This window comes from Sorex fumeus, unplaced genomic scaffold (assembly GCF_029834395.1).
Source record: "Sorex fumeus unplaced genomic scaffold, SorFum_2.1 ptg000034l, whole genome shotgun sequence".
Taxonomy (NCBI): Eukaryota; Metazoa; Chordata; class Mammalia; order Eulipotyphla; family Soricidae; genus Sorex; species Sorex fumeus.
This window is the reverse complement of record NW_026606091.1, coordinates 32,588,989-32,609,418: the sequence shown is the minus strand read 5'-3', so window position 1 is coordinate 32,609,418 and position 20,430 is coordinate 32,588,989. Positions and strand designations below refer to the sequence as shown.

The 20,430-nt window shown below is 55.7% G+C and overlaps 1 protein-coding gene across 1 annotated transcript in view; it reads left to right on the top strand.

Annotated features, from left to right (window-relative positions):
* The first annotated feature begins 963 nt into the window (after positions 1–963).
* TBC1D2 (TBC1 domain family member 2) overlaps positions 964–20,430 on the top strand; it is a 44,795-nt gene continuing 25,328 nt past the window's right edge. The window contains exons 1-4 of the mRNA XM_056117170.1: positions 964–1,477; positions 4,799–4,922; positions 12,812–12,959; positions 18,433–18,566. Coding sequence (XP_055973145.1) covers positions 1,088–1,477; positions 4,799–4,922; positions 12,812–12,959; positions 18,433–18,566 — 796 coding nt within the window. The 5' untranslated portion in view covers positions 964–1,087. The remainder of the gene's footprint in view (positions 1,478–4,798; positions 4,923–12,811; positions 12,960–18,432; positions 18,567–20,430) is intronic.

Here is a 20,430-nt window from a genome sequence, read left to right as displayed (position 1 = left end):
CGCTCTGGGAACCCTACAGTGTGGGGGATCAAACCACATGCGAAGTTCCAGAGGTCCCAGCAGGCAAGCGTAAGCATCCTTAGGTTTGGGGTGAATCGTCAGCTTCGGGGTTAGAGATGACGAGCCTGATGCTTCAGTGTGGACCGGATGGCGACTCAGAATCTGGATGCACAGAGGACCCCCGGAGTTCTCACACCTTGAGCCACCGCCCCTTAAAAAGAAGCGTGCCAGGAGGAGGAGCTTGAGGACGGCGCGAGGAGAACGGGTGGAGGGAGGGAAGAGACAGAGAACAAAACAATGAAGCCCTCCGGAGGTGGCCAGGCTCCGCCTTACACCGGAGGGCAGGGAAGGAACTCCACGGCCAGAAACGAACGAGGCTGGACGCTGAAGCCCGGGATGGCACCGAGTTCCCGGAGGGCAGCAACCAGGCCCGGGAACCTTGTGCAATGCGACCGGTGCCCCGGGGAAGGTGACTTGGAAGGTGTATTTAACACACAAGTCGAGGGGCAAGTCGTGGCCAACAGAGGGTGCCCGGGGCGCTGAGGTCCTGCAGCAGAACCCAAGGCAGAGACCAGGAGCCGCGCGCGCCGAGGCGGCGCCGGAAGTGACGCCACCGAACCGGGCGTCCCTCTCAGCCAATGGGCGCGCGATGCGCCGTCCGACAGTGATGTCAGAGGCACCTGCGGGGAGAAGCCGGACGGCCCGTCAGGCACACGAGGAGAGACCATCTTTCTGCGTAAATTGCGCGAGTTCCCAAAGGAATGAAATCTCAGGGCAGGGCGTCTTCTACCCGCAGGTGAACCTAAGGCCGGGGAGAGGGGGAACACCAACCTTCTCCCGGCAAGGTCGGCGCTCAACCTCCGCCGCTGCCCTCAACAAAGATGGCCGAAGGGGCGTGTCTCCGGAAGTGGGCGGGACTCGGTGTGGGGTGTGTCCGGGCGTGGCCTGGGCACCGATGGGGGCGTGGTCAGAAACGCCCTAATCTGGGTTTGGGGGCCGTGCCGCCGGCCGCGCCCCGGTCCATTTCCCGAGGGACCTGGGCCTCGCCGCCGGGGGCTGGGCCCGGCTGAGACCGCGGACCGCGGCGATGGACGGGAGCGCGGAGAGGGGCGCCCAGGAGTCCGCAGCCGCGGCTCCCACGCCCGAGGACCCCGCCGGCTCGGCGCGGGGCAGCCCCCCGCACGGGTCGCCGCCCCGGGACGTGGGCGACTGCGCCCGGCCCCCGGACGCCGCCGCCGCCCCCAAGAGACTCTGCGGCTACCTGAGCAAGTTGGGCGGCAAGGGGCCCATCCGCGGCTGGAAGACCCGCTGGTTCTCCTACGACGAGAGGAAGGGTCACCTGTCCTACTCGCGCACGGCGCAGGACGCCAACCCGCTGGACAGCATCGACCTCGCGGGCGCCGTCTTCAACTGCAGAGCGGACGCCGAGGAGGGCACGTTCGAAATCAAGACCCCCAGCCGGGTCATCACGCTCAAGGTGAGAGGGGCGAGAGATCCCCTCCTCTCCCGGTCCCCGCCGAACGGGCAGCGCGCACAGTGACCGCGGACTTTTGCATTCCACACGCATGGCCACGTCCGTCCGCCTGCCTGCAAAGTGGCAGGGAAGAGGAACCCTCATGGGGGGGTGGGGGGTGGAAATCAGGGGAACTGAGTCATAGACCGATGAAGGTGATGGAGGAGGCCACATTTAGGATCCGGTACCAGCCTCTCTGTCTCTCCAAACTTTTGCTTTTGGGTTGTGCCCACCATCACAGTGCAGTTGGTTACCTTACCTCTGTGTGTGTGTGTGTGTGTGTGTGTGTGTGTGTGTGTGTGTGTTTCTTTTACAGTCCAGATAAGGGCTCTGCAATCCTCTCTCAAGCCCCAGATTGTTCTAACCTTTCCTAGGTGAGTCGGCCAGTTGGAAAGTTGGAACGAATGCCCAGGAAAAGGCTGTCAGAGATGGGGGGAGATTAGACACTTTAGGTGAAGGTTTCACCATCAGCCTAGATTGTTCACGGAAGCATGTCTAAACCTGCATCCCCATTAGCAGAAAAAAAGGGGTGGATTTTGTTTCCATCATGTGTTAGCAGAGAAAACCCTCACCGTGCTTTGAAACAAGACGGGCTTGGATTAGATTCTCAGCTACTCATTAGCTGTGTGTCCTGGCAAGTAACTTAATGTGCAAGGACGCCGGTAGTTTGTGAGAGCTAAAGCAGGGTGTGTAAGCACCAGTCGCATCTCTGCACCTACAGATCATCACACTGACCCAGAACTGAGCGTTGCTTCTGGCAGGTGCTCGATGTCTGTGTGTTGAATGAACACAGACATTGGTTAGAACCCGGGTCAGAATGCCCCTATCAAGAGGATGGCAGGAGGTGTCTCAGAAGTCAGTTAAATAGTGTATGGGCCAGTTATTGAAATCAACCTAATGCTCATAGCAGATTTATATTTCAGTAATTCAGTCTACTGCTTGGCACTCACATGTAATGAGAATTGAATCCCAATGGCTGCTTCAATCCCTCATATGTTCTCAGTCACATACAATAGAATATCTTAAACACCTGAAAAAAAAAAGTCAGTTAAAAAGGTGTGCCAGAGTAACGGTACAGTGGGTAGGGTGTTTGCTTTGCAAGTGGCCAGCTCAATCCCCATCATCCCTTTGTTTCCTGAGCACCGCCAGGAGTAATTATTGAGTGCAGAGCCAGGAGTAAGCCCTGAGTGTAGACAGGTATGGCCCTGTCTATACTCTCATACTCATATACTAAAATAAAGGCAGTTGGAAAGACAGATGTGGTCTCTGAGCTTGGAGAGCTTCCCTCAGCAGGGGAACAATGCCAGGAGTCAGCTAGCCCATGCCACCCCATCTCCACCTCCATCCATCTCCTCTGCCAAGCCCCCTGTTTGCGGCCCACAGCTTCAGTTCCGCTCTGCAGGCTGGGGGCAGGCTCCACCGTGGCAGCCCCAGGAAGGCAGGTGTTTGGGGAGGTCTGGCGGCCTCCTCCCAGGGTCACCACACAGCGCTGTGGCTCCCTGTGGCCCCCCAGTGCAAGTCTGTGAGCCCTGCCCCTGGTGCTCGGGCAGCGCACAGTCTCTCCCAAGAGAGTGACCCCAAGACCACCTTGCAGAAGAATGTTCCGTGGACACACCCCCAGTCTGTATTAGAGGCGGATGGCGACAGGCGGGCCCGTTCCGTGGACTGCATGGAGGCTTCCCAAGAGGGCTTCGTGGAGGAGGTGCCCCCTGGGTCAGACAAATGAAGGTGGTGGTCTCTGCAAAGCAGACAGTGGGGGAGAAAGGGATTGTCGGGAGCGAAGATAGGAAAGGGAAGTGGCAGAGGAGCTCCCCCAAAGATTGGCGGGGCTAAAGGGGAGGGAAGAAACAGGGTCAGGGACTGTGGGGAACAAGGCAAGGGAACTCGAACTTTGTCCCACGGACTGTGGGAAAATCAACTCAGATGATTTTGGTCCCAACGCAGTGCCTTGAGCTTTGGAGGGTAGAAAACCCCTCTCTGGTCTGGTCTGGCTGTAGTCAGCGAACAGGGGTGTGGGGTGGGGGTAGAGTACAGGGCCAGGGTCCACAGGTCCAGTCAGGGGTCCAGGAGGCAGGAGCCACACCAGAGCTATGTGAGAGGGGGAGACGTGAGGGAGTCACACGGGGGCGGGGTCAGTGCTGATGGGAGGAACCCCAGGACAGGGAGCCCCTGACCCTGGTGGATGCCCCCCTTTGTAAAGCCCCTAAGTTTCAAGGGAAGCCCAGGTTCTACCACCACTGCTTGGGGGTGGGGGCAGGTCCAGCATCACGGCCTTGCTCTACCCTGCCCACCTGGAACATTCACCAGTGGCTTCAAGGGTGGGTTTGGGGTCAAGAGTGGGTTTGGGATCATGTGGGATTTTTTTAGTTTGTTTGTTTGTGGGCAGCACACAGTGGTACTCAGGGCTTTCTCCTTGCTCTGTGCTTAGGGATCACTCCTGGCGTGGTTCGGCAGACCACAGGGGATGCCACGGATTGAACCGGGTCAGCTGTGTGCAAGGCAGACACCCTACCCACTGTGCTATCGCCTGAGTGGGTTTTGAACTGGGGCCCGCTGAGCCCCTCCCCCCCCAATTCCGTCCATATGGAAGGGGAGAATGGTTGGCAGGCACATAGGAGACTGGCTACCAGCATCACGCAGGACCTGGTTTGGGATGCTGGGATGGAGGCCACCATGTTGCCCCAGTGTGCCTAGGGCTTGCCAGACCCCTACCCGATCCATAACTTAGTCCTCCCTCCAAAAGGAAGGGTCTGGGGGCTGGAGTGATAGCACAGTGGTAGGGCATTTGCCTTGCACGCAGCCGACCCGGGTTCGATCCTCAGCATCCCATATGGTCCCCTGAGCACTGCCAGGAGTAATTCCTGAGAGCATGAACCAGGAGTAACCCCTGTGCATTGCCAGGTGTGACCCAAAAACCAAAAAAAAAAAAAAATAAAGCAAAAGGAAGGGCCTTCCCCCTTGCCCCCATTCCCCGAGACGTCACCCAAGGAGATGGTGACATCAGGATCCCAGAGTCTGCCCCCTCCTTCCCTCAGCACCTCCAAGTCTCTCTCTGCAAGGAGGAGGTGGGTGCTCTGCAGGGACCCCTCCCTGTTGAAACAACCACCAATCGAGGGAGCATTTGCATCCCACAGGGCTGCTGGGGAAACGGAGGTCCCAGCATCTCAGAGAGATGGAGACAGCGTGTTTTCCCCAGAAGGAGGGAGCCAGTCAGCCCTGCCCTCACCCCGCCCGGTGCCCCCCTGCAGGCACGGGGCCTCACCAACTAACCCGTGTGCTCCCCAGGCTGCCACGAAGCAAGTGATGGTGTATTGGCTGCAGCAGCTACAGATGAAGCGCTGGGAGTTCCACCACTGCCCACCGTCGCCAGCTCCTCCCGCCCGCGCCGCTGCCCTGCGCCTCCAGCTAGGTACCCAGGGCTCCCCCCTCTGGCACCCCGGTGCCCCGCCCCCCTCCCACGGCGGCATATGGGCCGCACTGTCTGCTGAGGGAGAGCAGAGCTCCGGGGACAGTCACTGAGGATGTCCCTCAGCTCTGAGGCCAGGCCACCGGGCTGGCCCCTCCTTCCCTGGACCCTGGGCAGGTCACCTGTCCTTGAGTTTCGGGGGGCTCTTTGCTTCTCCTCCTGTAAGGAGGGCTTAGCAGATTGGGATTGTTCTGAGGAGCGAATGCATCTGTGGGCTTTCCGCAGTGGATGCCCGCCCGTTTTCAGGACCTCTGGGAACCTCAGCTTCGGCTGTGCCGACCCCTGGGAAGTGTCAAGAGTGACACTTGCCCAGGGCTGCCGAGAGGGGGCACGGGAAGATGTGGGAGGAGATGCAGTGGTTGGGGTGGGCTTCCTATGCAAAGGCTTTGCTTTTCCTGTGTGTGTGTGTGGGGGGGGGGGAGCCATACCTGTCAGTGCTCAGGATTTATTCCTGGCGCTGCTCAGGGGACCATATGGGATGCCAGGGATGGAACCCGGGTTGTCCCTGTGCAAGGCAAACACCCTCCCCGCAGTATACTGTCACTCTGGCCGCACAAATGCTTTCCAGGACTGGATTGGATCTCTCAAGTGTATTTTATCCTCGGTACACCCCCCCTCTCCACCCACCCCAAATGGAATCTTTACCTCCCTCCTGACCCACAAGGGAAGTGTCCGATCCCAGCTCCCGGGCCCACCGGGGTGAGTGGTTGAAGCGTTCCTTCCGCCCCAAGCCCGGTCAGAAGTCAGCGTGGCTAGGCTAAGTGGCAGAGGGGCCACCCGGCACGACCCGGCCTGGAGCTGGAAGAGCAGGTCCCAGCCCTGGGTGGAGGCAGGACCCGGGCTCAGGGCCTCTGCAGCCCCTGTGCCCACTGCTCTGCACATCCCCTGCCCTCTCACCTGCCCCTCACCCTTCTCCCAGTTCCCGTTCCTCGTCCGTGGCCCTCCGGGCAGCCGGCGGCTGGGCAGAAACACCCTTGCCTCTTCCTCTGCCTGGGTCAGCCGTGCAGGCCCTCCTCGCCCCACTGCCCCAAGACAGGACTCCTGTGTTGACTGGAAAGCCCCAACAGCTCCGGTCCACGCCCAGCTCCCAGCCTGGCGTCTCTGTGGTCCAGGGAGCTTCCGTCAGGACGACCTCAATCCCGGCCACACCTTTCAGACACACTGCTCCCAGCTCATCCTCCTTCCCCACCCTCCTCCTCTCTGCCTGCGCCCCCCACCCTCCCCCACACACAGCCTCTCTCCTACAGGGGAGTCTGCTCTCCTCTGTGCTTGGAGCAGTCCTGCTCATTCTCTCTGGAGAAGCCCCAGGGTCTCCTCCTCCAGGAAGGCTCCTGGGGCTTTCGCTGCTTGTTCTAATTACAAGGATCCTGTCACATCTCCACCCACTTGCCCTCATGGGAGGGGGGCTGTATTCTCAGTCCCTGTTGTCCTGCCCAGCGCGTTGGCTGTTTGAATGAATGAATGTGTGAATGAATGAATCTGAATTAGTTTTATGATAGAGTGAGGAAAGGAGCCCTCATCAGATCCTGATGTGCTTCTGTGCGCACGGTGTCTGTCCTGAGGGCACCGTCGCTGTACGTACATGTGTGTGTGAGAGAGAGTGTGTGTGTGTGTGTGTGTATGAGATGTGAGTGTGAGTGTGAATGTGTGTGAGTGTATGTGCCAGTTTGTGAGTATGAGTGCGAGCGTGTGTGAATGTGTGTGAGTATCTGTGTGTGCATGCGTGTGTATGTGCATGTGTGTGAGTGTGTGTGAATGTGTGTATGAGAGTGTATTAGTATGTGTATGTGTGCGAGTGTGTGAATGTGTGTGTCTGTGTGAGTGTAGTAAAATATGTGTATGTGTGTGTTTGTGTGTGTGTGAGTGTGAATGTGAGTGTAAAGTATGGGGGTGTGTGTGTGTGTGTGTGTGTGTGTGTGTGTGTGTGTGTGTGTGTTACAGACACTGCTCCTCCCATAATCCCCACTCCTTATTCTGGTCATTAACCATCATCAGGAATTTCTCTGGAGAATTTTCTAGGTGTTCCAGCTGGGTTAGGTTGTCTGTGCAGAAGGCTTGGATTTTGGCTCTGCGCTTCCGTTCCATGTGTGTCCCCACCACACCTCTGCTCCCAGTCTGCCAGGAAGCCCGCACCCCCGGCTGTTTGGAAAACCACTGCCTGAGTCCACAGTAGCTGGAGTCGGACTCAGATAAGACGTGACCAGAAATCCTTGCCCTAGCAGGATTCCTGCGCGCCCTGCAGGAAACGAGAGCCACGTTGTCAAAGGAATGGTGTGGGGTGTCCCCAGCGTTCTGCTGGACTGAATGCTGTCTTGGTTCTTGAATTTTATGGCTCTGTCAGATAGCCTTGGCTGGGCCCTTCAGGAGGGGCAGGGCGAGGCCACCACGAGGCCAGCTGCAGGAAATCTGGAACTTCTCCCCAAAGCCCTTCCCCACCCGGATCAGCAACCCCCTAGGGCCTCCTGCATGGAGCCATGGCGCGCTGGCTGGCGGGCCCTGCCCCTCCGCAGCCGTCCCCACCCTTCCTGGGAGGAAGCAGGGCCCGAGCCAGCCGCCAAACCCCTGACTCACGTCTGATTTTGAGTCACAGACTCCTGGTCTTGTAAGAGCGTGTCATTACTCCCCTTGAGTGATCTGCCAGCCACCTTCTCCACCGCTTCCAGGTGCTTGCCCCTTTATTTGCTGCTTTACCCAGACATTAGTCTCCACGGGAGCCAAGAAAGATTACGGGGAGGCCCGCGGAGCGGTCGTAATAGTATGTTGCCAGCGTCGGCCCCAACTCCCGGAGCACTTTAATCAGTGTTAGCGTCCTGGAGTGGGCACACTGCTTTCTGGCCCGTTCCTCGCTGTTCACGCTTCCACTCTCCCACCCAGCGGGTGGGTGTTTCTCAGCGGGGCGGCAGGGAGGGAGCGTCAGCCTCCAGCCCAGAATATCCCAAAGGGGCCAGCCGGTAGGTCTCGGGGGCGGGTGGCCGTGATTGGAAAGAGGTTCTGAGAACGTGCCCCCGTCTTCGCCACATTCACAGGCAGCAGATCGGCAGAGCCCCTGATTCCCAGGTCACGGCAGCAGGAGCTGAGGCTCACAGAGGCCACCCTGACCTGGTCGGGGGATAGTGTCTGCCCTCATGTTAGAGAGCCAATCCCGGCCTCCCCAGCGAGGGGCCAGCTGGCCATGTGCTCAGGGCATCCAGGGCTCAGGTTAATGCAAAAGGAAGGGAAAGGGCTTGAGAGATGGTACAGCGGGCAGGTGCCTGCCTTGCATACGGCCAACCCAGGTTCAGTCCCCGGCATCGCATATGGTTCCCCCTGAGCATAGTGCGCACGTGTGTGTGTGTGTGTGTGTTTGCATGAGAGTGTGTGAGTCTGTGTGTCTGAGTGTGTGTGAGTGTGTATCTGTGTATGTGCCTGAGTGTGCCTGTGAGTGGGAGTGCGCACAAGTGTGTGTGTGCGAATGTGTGTGATTATGAGTGTGTATATGCACGAGTGTGTGTCTGTGTGTCTCTGTGTGAGTGTATGTATGTATGTATGTATGTGCACACAAGTGCGCAAATGTGCGTGATTGTGTGTGTGTGCAAGTGTGTGTGTGTGAGTGTAAGAATGTATGAGTGTTGGGAAGGGGGGCGTTCCCAGCTCGTCCTTCACGCCCTACCGAGGTCACAAGTTGCCCCCCATGAGCGGCTCTCCGGCACGGCCATGACTCCAGAGAACAGAAACCAATCTCTTAATCATCTGACTCTCAGCAGAAATACTTCCAGCCTTAATAAGTAAAATGCCAGAAATCCAAAAATCCAAAATCCGCACGACCTCATCTGGTTCTTGTAACCAGCTGTAGAAAACAAATTATTTCACAATGCCTTTTCAGCATGTCTGATTTGGGGGTGTAAACTTTAAATAATTATGGTGCATCTTTTGTCAAAACAGTGAATCTAATCAAAGTAGATAGAGTCTTAACTAGAATTCATCTGCCTCACAGGCATTGGGAGGGTTGTGGGGGGGGTGTATTGGGGTTCTTGGTGGTGAAAAAAAAAATATTGGTGAAGGGAAATGTGTTTGATAATTGCATGACCGAGACTTAAACCTGAAAGCTTTGTAACTTTTCCCACAGTGATTCAATTAATTAATTATTTAAAATTCAAATAAATAAATAGATAAAATGGTTAAAAAGAATGTATGAGTGTGCCTGTGTGTAAGAGTGCACAAATGTGTGTGATTGTGAGAGTGTGTGTCTGTGCGTGCAAGTGTGTGTGCGCACGTGTGTGTCTGTGTATGTGTGGGAGTGTGTCTGTGGGTGTGAATATGAGTATGTATAAGTATCATATATCACATCTCTTTCTCCCCGACAGTTTTAGTGAAGAAGAAAGGAACCGCATTTGTGTTCTTGGGTGCCACATCCAGTGGCCGTGGCCAAAACACTCGCCCTCTCTGAGCCATTGTTTCCTCAGTGGTAAAACCAGCCAATCTTGAGGGGGTGTTTACCCTCACAGTTGCCTTCTTTGTGTTCTCACTAGATCTGGGATGTCCCGATGGAAGTTCCAGAAAATAAGGCAGTTAGGGAAGTTAGGGAGGTTTGAGGTTCCAAACCTTAGAAAAATTGTTCATCTTTTGTTTGTTCTGAACTAAGGGAGCGGGAATGAAAGGGATTGATACAGAGGACCAGAGAGAGCCCAGCAGGCTGAACGTAGGCTCTGCATAAGGGAGGCCAGACTCCACTCCCTGGCACCGCATGGCCTCCCGAGCGCCACCTGGCACAACTCCGTAGAGCACCAAGCCCAAAGTCATCCTCGAGCAAGGCAGTGTGGCCCCAAAACAACTCATGACGAAGGAGCCGGAGAGGTGGTTCAGGGGTGGGACCTGCCTTGTATATGGCCAACCCAAGGTCAATCCCAGGCCACTTAAGGATCCCCAGGTACCCACCAGGTATGACTAGGGTGGCCGGGTGATCCCCATCACTGCCCGACCAGGCAGCACCATGTCCCCTGGCCTCTTGTGGCTACTGGGTGGAGACTGGCTGGGAGGAACCTGGAGGCCCCTGGAGGCCACCCTCCCCCCTCCAAGAAAGGGGAGAGGAGAAAGAAAACTATTTATTTATTTTGGTTTTGAGGCCACCTCCAGTGGTACTCCTGGCTCTGTGCTCAGGGATCTACTCTTGGCAGTGCACAGGGAATCAGTTGGGGTGCTGGGGAGCGAGCCCAGGTCGGGTGCATGCAAGGCAAACACCCTCCCCGCTTCTGCTCCCAATCCATTTATTTTTAAATTGACGCAGAGTCTGGAGGGAAGGTCCTTTGACGGAAGTGAGTCCAGGGCCCAAAGGTCCCCTTTCCCCCACATCCTTGCCAACACTGGTGGTGGCAGTTCTTCCTGAGCTGTGTCAGACTTTGTGGTTTGAGGTGATGTCTCGTTGTTTTGATTGGCATCTCCCTGATGATTAGTGATACAGAGCGTATTTTCCATGTGCCTTTTGGCCATTTGTATTTCTTCTTTTTGCTTTTTGCTTTTTGGGTCACACCCAGAGATGCTCAAGGGTTATTCCTGGCTCTGCACTCAGGAATCACCCCTGGCGGTGCTCAGAGGACCATTTGGGATGCTGGGAATCAAACCCAGGCTGCCACGGGCAAGGCAAGCCCCACTGCTGTGCTATCACTCCAGCCCCAAGGCTCAACCTTTAACAATCTGTTACTCATCTTTATAGAAGGGCTTAATGGCTTCTGGGTGAAATACAATAATCCTCACTTTCCTCTAAGAAACCTTTTCTGTCTCATTTTTAGCAGATTATTCATAGCAAACAATACAAAATAAATTATTTTTGGTACGCTTTGGGGCAGGGTCTGGGGTTTGGGATAGAAATTTGTGGTGGGAAGGTGTAATGGTGGTGGGATTGGTGTTGAATATTAAATATTATCAAATATTGTGAACAACTTTATAAAAATAACATTTTAAAAATCCAAGAATTGGGGAGAAGTGGTGAATAGAAACTTCCTCAAAGAAAAAATACAAATACAAATATATATATATGTATAAATACATGTCCCCCTACGATTGGTTGCCTTCTACTTTAAACCCAACCAAATGTGGTGTGCTACTCTTGGTATATTGATGGTGTAAAATATGAGATGTCACGCGGCCACATTTGTGACAGTCCAGGAATACACTCGCTTACAGCTGAGGCTTGTCCCAGCGTGTGGAGAGTGGCCGTGAGCACGGCGGCAGTTGACTTCTGGAGGTTTTCCACTTCCAGGACTGGCTCCGTTGGGGCCGGGATGACCCTCACCCGCTCCCCCCCCCAGGGTTGCCCTGAATGAAACAGTCTGGCAAGGGGTCCAGGGTTTCTTCATGGCGTATCCTGGAGGTTTCTTCATGTGAAGTTGTCCCAGTGCTTTATATGTCTTGGGCATTACCCCTTGATCAGACAAGTGGTGGGCAGATAAGTTCTCCTAGTCTATGGGGTGTCTCTTTATTCTATCCATCATTTCTTTCAAGATCAAAAGCATCTTAATTTAATGAAGTTCCATGTGTGCATTGTTGCTTCTCCTTGCTTGACTGATAGTGTCGAATCCTTAAAGGTGCCTCAAGCTTCAGTATCGTGGGGAATTCTGCCTATATTTTCCTTTATGCTCTTTATGGATTCTGACATATCGGGGTCTTTAATCCATTTTGGTTGACTTTTGTGCATGGCATTTGAAAAAGGTGTGAGCTTCATATTTTGCTTGTGGTCAACCGGTTCTACCACCAGAATACATCCTCCTTCCTTGCTCCTTTAAGCTGGAGCTTCCCGTACCTTTGATTATCCCCTCACTTTCTCAGGCTCCACCTGGAAACTTTCAGGCCAAGGTATATTTGGTGAAAGTAAATTGAAGGGAGGTGCTAAGAAAATGACTGGGTATCACCAGGCACTGGTCTGCTCACTGCCAGGTATGAAAGCACCTATCAGGAATTAGCAAACAGATTGTTTGCAAAGTATATTAGTATTTTCTTGCTTCCTTCATTTTTTTTTTTTGGCAGGGGGGTTGGGGTCGGGCACACCCAACAGTACTCAAGACTTACTCCTGACTCTTCACTCTGGAATCACTCCTGGTGGTATTCAGGGGACCATATGGGGTGCCCAAGATTGAACTGGGTCGGGCACTTGCAAGGCAAGTACCTTACCCCCTGTACTATCTCTTTAGCCCAAAAGTCTATTCTTTCTTTTTTGCTTTCTTTCCTTTTTTTTTTTGTGAGGGACAGTGGACATTTTTTTTTTTACTTTTAGGGTCACACCTGGTGATGCACAGGGGTTACTCCTGGCTCTGCACTCAGAGCAGTGCTCAGGGGACCATTTTTGGGATGCCGGGGATTGAGCCTGGCTTGGCCGCGTGCAAGGCAAACACCCTCCCCACTGTACTATCGTCCAACCCAGGACGGTGGACTTTCAAGTGATGCTTCGAAATTCCCAGGGCTACTCCCTGGGAGTTCTCAGCCAGTTCAGCCAGTTTAATGCCAGGGCTCAAGGATGCAATGTTGTTCCAGCCCAGAGGTGCCAGGGGACTGCCGAGGCCACTCCAGCCGTGCTCCAGTAGTTCTCTGAAGATGCTGGGAAAGCATCTGGAGGGCTGGGGATCAAGCCCTGCTCAGGCACACATACTGTCTCCCCTCTCCCAGCATATTTTAGAGGAATAGACAGATTCCCAGGGAAGTCTGTAGCAGCAAAGCACATCATTTTACGGGTTGCAGAAGGTTCAGTGAAAAGCTCATCTCTTTTCTAAGTGACATGTGGAGCAGACTTGCTTGGCAGCCCCCCAAGCGGCTGACCTCCCGGGTTTTCCCGGTCCCATTAACTGCCTCTCTTCCTTTCCCAGAGCAAGAGGAAGCTGAGTTGGAGGAGTTCCTGTGCCCTGTGAAGACGCCCCCCGGGATGGTGGGTCCGGCCGCCGCCTCCCAGCCCGCTCCCGCCCTGCCCTCAACCCTACAGAACATTTCCCTCAAGCACCTGGGAACTGAGATACAGTAAGTGCCGGGGCACGGGGTCAGGGAGAGTGGCCCCCCCTGGGAGCTGACCTTGGTCTGCTGTGAGTCACCTGCAGAGAGCGGGGGCTTGATGAGGGGATTCGGGCTCTCTCTTCAGTTCATCATGCCGTTACTTCTTACATACTACGTGCATCATTCTGATTTTTAAAAGTCGTGTGTGCTCTCTCTGGGTAATCAGAAATATCTGGAAATGATGCATTTTTGTTGATTTTGTTGTTGTGGTTGTTGTTGTTGTTTTTGGACTGGAAGGGTCCAGTGGTGCTCAGGGCTTACTCCTGGAAGTGCTTGAGGAACCACAGGGGCTGCCCAGGATTGAACCCAGGTCAGCTGTGTGCAAGGCCAGTGCCTGACCTGCCGTATGAAGTATCCAGCTCATTTTAAATTTCCCACAGTGTTAGCACCCAGACAAGCTGCCTTCGCGTTTGGTGCATCTCTGCTCCCTGTTTTCTCTATGCCTGAGCCGTGGGTGGAACTTGTCCTGAGCATAATGTCACATGAAACCACTTTCATACTTGTCCCTGTGCATGTCGAGGACATCAAGACTGTCACCTGGAGGATGTCCCTCGTGCCCCAGCTGCTGTTTAATAGCATACCGTGGACAACCTCCCAGCCCCACCGGGCTTTGTCCGAAGTGGCTTTCATGAAGATAAGAAGGTGGCATAGGAGACACACTACCTGGACCTGGGGCCCTGCTTGCCTTGTGAGGTCAGCGCGGGTGACCCGGGACCCTGGCTCTAGGGCCAGCGGGGCAATCCATCTGCTGCTGCTGTTGCTCTGATGCCCTTTCTTGGCCAGGGCTCAGCCCGCCCAGGAGGGCACCTGCTGTTTGTTCTCTGCACGTGTCGCCGCTGCCGCCAATGGGGCAATTTGTATTTCCTGCCATCTGGCAGCTTTATCCAATAAATCTTACTTTACTTTCAACAGACAGAAAGTTTGGAAATGATCAGCAAGTCAATGAATTTCCAACGCTATGGCACTTGTTTTGTTTTGTTTTTTTCTGTTTACCAAACCACGGGCCGGAGCGAGCGGGTAGGGCATTTGCCTTGCACACAGCCAACCGGACTGACCCATGTTCGGTTCCTCCGCCCCTCTTGGAGAGCCCGGCAAGCTACCGAGAGTATCTCGCCTGCATGGCAAAGCGTGGCAAGCTACCCGTGACGTATTCGATATGCCAAACACAGTAACAACAAGTCTCACAATGGAGACGTTACTGGGCCCGCTCGAGCAAATCGACGATCAACGGGAGGACAGTGCTACAGTGCTACCAAAGCATTTGAGTGAATGATTGTCCATAGCTGATGGCCCAGTTTGTCCAGTGTGATACCAAACGGTGAACTTCCAGTGTTTACGCACTGAGGTCAGTGTGTTTAAGAAGGTAGCGTTGAGTGACAGTAGAGCAGGGAGGGCACTCAAACCTTGCACGCAGCCAACCCCGGTTCAATCCTTGGCACCCCAGGTTCTCCTGAGCCCGCCAGGAGCGATTCCTGAGCCAAACACAATAACACAGTTCACTCTGGCCCCAAACAAAGAAGGAAAATTTCCAGGGGCAATGCTAGGTCATTGTTTGTTTGCTTGTTTATTTTTTGAAAAGGGCAGTGGGCCCAAGAGATTTAGGGAGCTTCAAGACCTGACTTGCGTGGGTGTTGGTTTCCCATGGGAACTTGAGGCAAGCAGGTGCCTCTCAGGAAGCAGAAGAGACTGTTGGGCAGACGTGGCTTGGAGGACACCCCCCCCCAACTCCTCCACCTCCTCACCCCCTCCCCAACCCGTCTCCTGTGCGACTCGGGTTTGGCGTTTCCCGGTTGACATCAGTGTTCGAATACGCCTGGGTCATGCAGTATCTTAGAGATGCCGTCCCCAGGGCAGATAAGCAGGCTTCTAAGGGGACACGCTGTGTGCCCACCAGCACCTGCTGTTTGGGGAACACCCCTGCCCACAGCACAGGGGGGACTTGGTGCCCAGGGGAGAGAGCTGAGCTGGAGAGAAAGACAGACTTGAGGGCTATGAGCCCCTCCCCGAGGCCACAGACCTCAGAGCAGACGGTGGAGGCTGGCACCCTACAGGGGACCTTCTCTTCAGTGGAGCTGGAGGCTCCTGCTGGGGGTGGGTGCTCTGGAAGGGCAGCCACCGCAGTTGTATTCGGGGCATTGCCCCAAAGCTGAGAGCCCTGACCCTGAGCCCCGTCTGTGTGTGCGAAGGTCCCCCGCGAGCAGAAGTGGAAGTGAGGACGTGCCGAGACCAAGAAAGGAAGGAAGTTTCAGCAAATCAGACAGGTACATCCCCGGACACTTTGTAATAAGCTACAGGAAGTTGGAAGAAATGGCACGAAGAAGTGTCCGGGGCAGCTCAGAGCCCAGGACAGGCGCCCAGGAACCTGCCATGGTCCCCTGCAAGGGCCACTTGTCCCGCTGGGCTTGGAGCTTGCTTTGGGGTTGGCCGTGAGTCCGAGTCACATGTAGCAGAAGGGACTGTGGAGTGCTAGCTGGGGGGGTGGGAGGGGTCGCACTCTTACTGGGTTGTCTGGTCTGATGCCCAAGTGCCAGGCCAGCCCTGCCACTCGCCAGTGGCGTTGGTGATTCCCAGAGTCACGTGGCAGGCTCATCATGAGACCTTACCCATGGGAAGGTTGTGGGCTATAACCTGGGGCTGTTGGAAGAGTTCAGTGAGTCAAATGTGGGCCCAGGGAAGGCCCAGCCGTGGTCGTGCCCCAGCTCGTCATCCCCAGCACAGAGGAAAGACCCTCGCTCAGACACAGACGGGTGCTTGGGCCAGAGGGATGGGACAGGGCCGAGGGCACTTGCCTGGCATGCGCCCAGCCCCAGTTCAGTTCCGGCTACTGCCTTCGTGGTGTCCACCCCCCACTCCCCCGCAGCACCACCAGGGGTCACTCCTGAGCACAGAGCCGGGAATAGGCCCCCTAACACCATGCCCTAAACCTTTCTCCTCTGGTCCCCCAAAAAACAGAGATGGTGAAAGTCTTGTCCGTGGCTGTCCTTCCAAGTCTAGCCATGCGGGGCTTGAGCGATACGACAGCAAGGGAGGGCATTTACCTTGCACGCAGTTGACCTGGGTCCAATCCCTGCCATCCCATAGGGTCCCCCAAGAACCACCAGGAATAACTCCTGAGTGCAGAGCCAGGGGTGACCCAAAAAGAAACAAAACAAAACCAAGTCTCACCATGCTTCCCCTCCTCACCCCCACCCCCACCCCCCACGATGGCCACGGCCTCCAGGCCATCAGACTAGCACTGTCAGTTCCGGAAAGTGGCCTGTGCACCGCCCGAAGCAGTGTAGATAAATGCAGACCCGGAGGGGCCTCTCCCAAGAGTGTTTGGGCCCCGGTCCTGAGTGAACTCCTTCCCCGAGGAGCAGGCCCTTTGACACCCTAAAGGCGGACCCACGCCCTGGGCGCGACAATCAGCCACAGCTCTTGGACTGGGGGAAGTGTGGGCAGCAGAGACTGGCACCCCACCCAGCCGGTGCCTCTGGCATGAGGGCTGTGCCCTGCCTGACTCGTGACACCCCAAGCTTGAGAGAGCCACGCACTCTTGTGGGGCTCAGCACCAAGTGCTCCTCAGCAGGCCGTGCCTGACCCATGCGAACCCCGTTCCCCTTTTTAGTGAGAACTGCAGATGCTCTTTTTCCAACAGGGAAGGTACGAACCAGGAAGAGGAAGTGGCGAGCCCAGGGCATCCGGGCACCAGATTGGCGTTTCTCAGGGGGTTTAGCGGCCAGTTTCAGCACTAGGTGCCGGAAGCGCTGCGTTCTCTTTGTTTCATGAACTGATTGATTCGTTTTTTTTTCCTCCTCCACCAGTCAGCTGTATGGCATCAAGGAAACTCATTCTTCTCCCGTCTGGACCCAAGTTTACTCAAAGACAGATTTCATCTGAAAAATAAGTCTTCGGGCCTACTACTCTTTTTTTTTTTAATTTATTTTTTTATTTTGAATACCCATCCCTCCACCAGTGACCATTTCCCACCACCACGGATTCCAGTATCCCTCCCACCCCCCACCCCCATCCCACCCTGTCTCTGTGGCAGGGCATTCCCTTTTGTTCTCTCTCTCCTATTGGGTGTTGTGGTTTGTAAAAGAGTTAAGCGAGATTTTCAGGGAGAAACGTTGGATGATTTACTTTCCATTGATCACTTTGTATATAAGGAGATGTCGCGCGGCGCGGTTTGGAATAAAAGTCCTGGTTCCCGCATGCCGGAGCTATGCTTGTAGAGGCTCATGGTCACCGGGGTTCCATCTAGAGAAGGCGGGATGCGGCACCTACCCCATCTGGGACTTCCCGGTGATCTCGGCTCTGTTTGGGACCTGGAGCATTCTCCAGGAGCTGTGGAGCCTCCCAGCAGTTTTTCTTCTTTGTGGCTGTGTGCTGTAAAGATGGCACTGGGGTGCGGGTGTCGGGCCTACTGCTCTTGCGTGCAAAGCATGTGCTCTGCCCTACAGAGCTCTCACCCTGACCCACCCCTAGAATCGGTCTGCTTCCTGCCCCTTTGCATAGGAAAAATAGGCCTAACTGAACTGTCTTCTCCCCCAACCCCGTGCATTCCTCTGGGCTGTGTGGGCCTCTGCCAGGCTTGCTTGTGCTCTGGGTGCCAGGGAGCCTACCAGGAGGTCAGTGCCAAGCTCAAAAAGGAATGGCAGGGACCGGAGCGATAGTACAGCAGGTAGGGCGTTTGCCTTGCATGAGGCCAACCTGCCTGGGTTTGATCCCTGACATCCCATATGGTCCTCCGAGCACCGCCAGGAGTAATTCCTGAGTGCAGAGCCAGGAGTAGCCCCTGAGCATCGCTGGGTATGAACCAAAAAGAGAAAAAGAAAAAGAAAAAAGAAACAGCAGATGGACCTGTCCCAGACAGGTCTCACCAAAGGATGATCTGGACCTGAAGTGCGGTCAGCTCTTAGGGTTCTGCGAGGGGTGGTCCACCAAGGCTCTGGGAGGAACACTCCCGCACAGGAACAGAAAACCAGGGAGAGGCACAAGACACATTCTCAAAAGACTCTCCCGGAGGAAGCGGGGAGCTGATGGTGTGTTTTGAGCCAGGTGGTTATGAAACCTGACCATAAGCCGTGCCCTTTGGGTTCTGGGCACCAATGCAGGCTCTGTGGGTTTATCAGTCAGAAGGGCAGCCGGATACCTCTGTCTGCATGTGTACTGCGTATGCGCCTTCCTCGAACTGGCCCTTAGCTGAAGAGCCCGAGCGGCCAACCAGGGACAAAGGGGCCCCACACCAAGCCCCTCTAAGCAACATCTCATGGTTGGGGGACGGTGACAGGTGGACTGGAAGGATGACCAAAAGGGCACAAGGAATCGGGATGGGCGCAGGTACCAGAGTCTGGCCCAAAAGGGTGGGGTGTGACCCGGGTGCCTCTCCCCTCCCACACTAGCAGGGTCGGGGGGGGGGGGGGGCGGTGTCTGCCTTACACCTCTGTTTTCCTTTCAGAAACACAGTGTCCAACTTCCGGGGCAACAGGCAAGCCCAAGGAGCAGGCCCTGGACTTCCCGGAGGAGAGATTGCCCCCAGTGGAGAGCCCCAGAGGGAGTCGCAGCCTCTGGCGTCTGACCCTGGAGCCCCAGGTGAGCCTCTGTCCACCTCTAGCCTCCGTCCTCCCTCTAGGCCTTCCCCCACGAGGCAAGCCACATGGCAAGTCTGTGTCCCAGATGGAACTGTCAACGGCCACGTGCTCAGCAGAGCTGAGCCGGCGTCGGTTCCTTCTCGTGTTCCAAGCACATTGTTTGCAGTCTGTGCCACGTGACCCGTTGTCTTGGGGACCCCTCATCTCCTGCTCGGAAACGGGGACACTTAGAAACTGGGACTCGTAGTGCGGTTCTCTTGGGTTTGAATTGGACTATGGGGGGAGTGTCTTTGGGGGGAAGGGTTTTGGGGCCACTTCCAGCGATGCTCAGGGGTAACTCCTGGCTCTGGACTCAGGAATTACTCCTGGTGGTACCCAGGGAGCCGTATGGGATGCCGGGGATTGAACCCACGTCAGCTGCATGCATGGTGAATGCCCTACCTGCTTTTCTATCTCTCCGGATTTGAATATTTTTTGTTGTTTGGGTTTTTGGTTTGGCTTTTTTGGTGGCGGTCTTCCACGCAGTGCTCAGGGGGCTCAGGAAATGTTCTGGTGTCACTCAGCCAACTGGATCAGACATTTTGCTGCTTGGACCCAGCAATGTGGCACTACTTGGGCCACTTGGACCACCCCAGGCGGTGCTTGGAGTGATCCTGTGATGCCAGGGATTGTACTCGGGCCCTGGCATGGAGCTGGCATGTGGCCCTGAGTGCTCTGCCTGCTGCTGCTGCGGCTACTTTCATTATTACTTTGAAGGAAATAATCGCCCACTGTTTCTCTCTTCCTTTTTTTTTCCCAAATTTATTTACAAGGCCAAAGTATTTCTGGGATAATTACCATCAGGTCCGCCTGGAGAGGCAGAGTAGTGCCCCTCCAGGTGTGTACCTCCTTCCTTCCTCCTGTCACCAGGGGCTGCACACCACCAGGGCACTGGGCATCTTAGAAGCGGCCACGGTGGCCCTCAGAACGTCTGTCCACCCAGAGATGCGAGGAGCCAGTCCTGGGAGTCAGGCATCCCCCAGGACACCCGTGGTCTCTCGAATCAGGAACGCCCACAGTCACGGGCAAGTGGGGAATTGAGCGGTGACTCCCCTCGTTCCATGTCAGAGCCAGGCTCCAGATAGTGCCCCCATATGGGGGTCCTGGCCAGTAATTTCTGCCTGTTCCCAGTGATTTCTTCCATCACCACCAGCAAGTTCAGGACACTTTCATAGTCCCCCCGCCAGCCCCTAATCAAAAGAAGCCCTGCACCCCACTCCCATCCACCTTTCCACGTTCCTCGCCCCCACTTCCCTCCCGACGGCGGGCAGTGCGAGCCTGCCATCCCCCTGTGGGTAGGCCTGATCTACACCCTAAAACGCGCAGCTCACAGGGAGATCGTACACCAGGTAGGGCTGCCAGCCTGGCTTGATCCCCCACGTCCCAGATGGTCCCCTGAATGCAGAGCCAGGAGTAAAACCCCTGAGCATCGCCAGTGTGGTGCCCCCCTCCCCCAAATTAAAATCTGTGAAACGGACTGATGAAGGTGTGACGTGGAATTCCACTCCCAGAGGGTGGGGTTTGAGGTCAGAAACCAGGAGTGGTGCCCAAGTAGGCGGCCGGCTGGGGTGTGCTGTGGCCGAGTCTGGAGGAGAAGGGCCAGGCCAAGCGGGGTCAGGTGGAGGGGGCAGCTGAAGCATGAAGCACAGGCTGGGCCGAGTGGCACGGACGCGGTCTCACTGGTGCTTGTCAAGCCCAGCGGTTCTCGGATTATCTTCCTCCACACTGTGTTGTGCAAAGGGTTCTGGGGGAACACACACACACACACACACAAGCGCGCGCGCACACACACACACACACACACACACACCGGTCCTCCCCGACTC